Raw genomic sequence first — 3,406 nt, 5'->3', positions numbered from 1 at the left:
AATATTATAATATTATTATTTTTATAATATTACTTGTAATCATATTATTTACAATTACATTATCTGTAATCACATTAAATTGTAAAATATCAAATATCACATTAATATATCAAAAAAATATCTTCAATCTTCACAAAACAAGAAGCGACGTATTTACTGCTTTCGGGGTGTTTTTCTTCTTATGTTTACCTTTGTTTTTCTGTTTTATTTTTATTTTTTGTGGTTGCAAGATTAAGTAGATTTAGTGGAAGTGGAAAACCCCACGTAACCAATTTTGTATGGCCAATAGACACAAACGGAAGGATAAGTCCAAGCAGCTCATATACAAGACCCACAGTAACGTATATTTTTTAAGAAAGAAGATTCAAATTTATATTTTTTTAAATAACAATCATTAATTAATTAATTAATTAATTAAATACCTCAGTGCTTCATACTTACTCCTTAGATTTCATATTTTTTTAAGTTGCTTGACCAATCATTAAATATAACAAATCCAAATATGAGAAACATAATTTGGGTTTAATTAGAAGATCATTCAAAGACTAATATTGTTAGATTTGTATTCCAATGATTCAAGGTAAAACTTTCCTTGAATTTGAAAACGTTCAAGATCTTTATAAATAAATTTTGTTTATTCAATACATTTTTTTAAATAATTTTCTATTATATATATATATATCACTCATTGGTGATAATAAATTATTTACAATTTAAATATGATGAATTCAGTTTTTAAAATATTAACAGTTCGAAGACTAGTTTTATGATATAAAGTTATTTTCAAAATGGCTAAAAGGGAGGAATGCTTAACTTAAAAGGGTAAAGAATTGACAATTGTGCAGTAACACATAATTTGGTAATGAAATGGTTACTTGGAGCTCATCAACAAGTGCCATCCTAATGCAATATTATGCTGTACTTCTAATCAACTTTTCAACTCCAAAACTATTCTAAGCAGGCCATCAAGGGATCAATAGTCCAACCATGCACATGTAAGTTTTCTTATTGTGCACTTAAAAGCTCTAATTTATTACTCTCTAAACGTTGCTTCTAAAAGCTTAACATTTTTTTTTTGAAGTGCTAAGAACAGGTATATAAAATGTTTTCAATAACAGCACAAATATAAGATGTTTTAAGGAAATCCAGCATGGTTGTTAAGCTTTTCTAATAAGTTTTCTACTTCTCAAGGTAATTTTTTAATCAAGAACTTAAATTAATAGGAGTCTTCAGCTTTTGGGTCACAAATTGGCTCAGTAATTCTTTAAATTTCATATATGATTTTGCTTGTAAGATAATTTGTTAATGTTCGTCTTACTAATGAAAAATTGTGACTAAAGAATTATAAATAATTATCTTATTAAATATGACTTTTAAATTGTTGTACTATGAAAGGTTGTTAAATATAATTTTTATAAACAGTTGTATTATAAAAGATTATTAAATATAATTGTTTAGGAACAGTTGTATTATGAAAGGAATTAACTTTTGAACTATCGTTTTATGAAAAAAAATAACTATTTACATTAAAAAGACATGTACTTTTGTTTATAATATAAACAAGATTTTTACATTCTCATTTTCACAATTCTAATAAATATATTAAGAACTTTGTTGTATCATTGAGGTTGAAAAAATATCTTAAAAAAAGTGTTTTATACAATTCCTCAAAATCATACTCTTCTTTCTTCTCTAATATTTCTAACAATGCTTTCAAATATAACTGACATAAGTTTCTTTATTTTTTGCTTTTGTAATTTTTTAGTATGTTCATACTTCTATTGATTTGGCATTATCGGATAAACATATTGGTGCTGTGGATTGTTCTTCTATATATATATATTTTAAAATTCTACAGGATTATAAATAGCCACAGAAATCTTGTTCGAATTGGAGGTATACCCGTTAATACAAGGGATTCTAAAACTTATATTTCTATTATTTTTTCTATTATGGGTGGTAAACTACATCCCAAAAGTGCATGCAAAACTATCTTTTCTTCCCAAACCACTTTTAATTTCAGAACGGTTGGATTAAATTCCCCATGATTACTGTTGTTTCAACCTTGGGACTGCACGGTATGCAAAATTCTTAACGCATGCTTTTATTTTGTTTCTGGGACGTGGGATGAGTATCACTCCTTTTGTTATGTAATGAATTACAGCTTAAACCAGGGGGGAACCTGGCAGTTATAATAGTGAAAGCAAATGATTTTTACTGGTATATGTGCTGAAGGTGGCCATGGGCTTGTGCTGGAGTTGGGACTCGTGGGAAATGGAATTGATGCTGGGGTTGGACTTCTGGGGAGTGGCCTGAGCAATACAGGATAGTTCACGGTAGGACCATTCCAGTAAAAAAACGTGGCTCCTCAATTCCAGTAAATAGCATCTAGGAAGATGATGGTGCAAAGCCACTTTAAATTCCCAACAATGCTAAATATAATACAAAATTCCTCGTATATTGATCCCTAACTTGTTGGTTCGCTAATATCTCTCTCTCCATGGGGGATTTGCCGGTCGAGAGGATGAGGTGGTTCCAGATATCAATAATTTCACTCCAATCCTGGGATTTATATCCAACATAGTGATTTGCTGAAGGATGTGCCAAAGATTTCTTTGCAATTTAGAGCACAGCCTTATCTTTTTCTTCCAATAATCGTAGAAGCATTATTAAACAAGATGCAGTTTGGATACTGCACTGGTTAACACGAGTCCAGCTGCTGCTGTGGCTTATTACTCGTCAAATCATGGATTGTATAGTTAAAAAATTTCACTAGAGTACAGGGTTTGCATTGTCTTGGAGGACAGTCTCCTGATCTTGTTCCAACCCAAGCAATTGTTCTGGTCCGTTCCGACGGAATCAAATCGGAAAAGAAAAACAACCCGTGTCTCGAAGATCTGACTCCAACTTTTGTCATCAACGATCTGATTCCACAACTTTCCTCAAAACCAAAATAAATAAATAAATAAATATTGTTACAATCAAATGCTTCGTATCCTATGCAATCTCCCAAGGAATACTCCCACGTTCAAACACAAATTTTTATTGGTGCTAATTGAGAATAAATTAATCGTTGGTTTTTTGTGGTAAGATCAAGATTATTTAATTAAGCGTATTATTTATGGTACTAGTATCAATTATCTGAGTCGAAACTTGCAGGTTCACTCCGATTGAAGAAAAGGCCAAAAGGACCACCATTTGGCAAGAGTGCTAATTTAACAGGACTCGCAGCCCCTTCTTCAACAGTCAACTTACCCATATTGAAATTTATATCTGTTTTAACAAAGTCGGGACAAACACAGTTGATGTAGAAATTCGGATACTTCTTGGCAAGAATCCTTGTGTGGGCATCCATGGCTACTTTTGAGACTGTATAGGCAGAGAGGGCGGTTGGCCAACCTTTACT

General features: G+C 31.1%; 1 protein-coding gene across 1 annotated transcript in view; it reads right to left on the bottom strand.

Annotated features, from left to right (window-relative positions):
* Positions 1-3,274, bottom strand: part of LOC110413178 ((+)-neomenthol dehydrogenase-like) — a 6,345-nt gene extending 3,071 nt beyond the window's left edge. The window contains exon 1 of the mRNA XM_089783019.1: positions 3,228-3,274. Coding sequence (XP_089639145.1) covers positions 3,228-3,259 — 32 coding nt within the window. The 5' untranslated portion in view covers positions 3,260-3,274. The remainder of the gene's footprint in view (positions 1-3,227) is intronic.
* Positions 3,275-3,406: the final 132 nt, after the last annotated feature.

Source organism: Theobroma umbraticum, unplaced genomic scaffold (genome assembly GCF_002168275.2).
Source record: "Theobroma umbraticum cultivar Fairchild unplaced genomic scaffold, ASM216827v3 scaffold_4.1, whole genome shotgun sequence".
Taxonomy (NCBI): Eukaryota; Viridiplantae; Streptophyta; class Magnoliopsida; order Malvales; family Malvaceae; genus Theobroma; species Theobroma umbraticum.
This window is presented reverse-complemented; position numbering and strand designations above follow the sequence as displayed.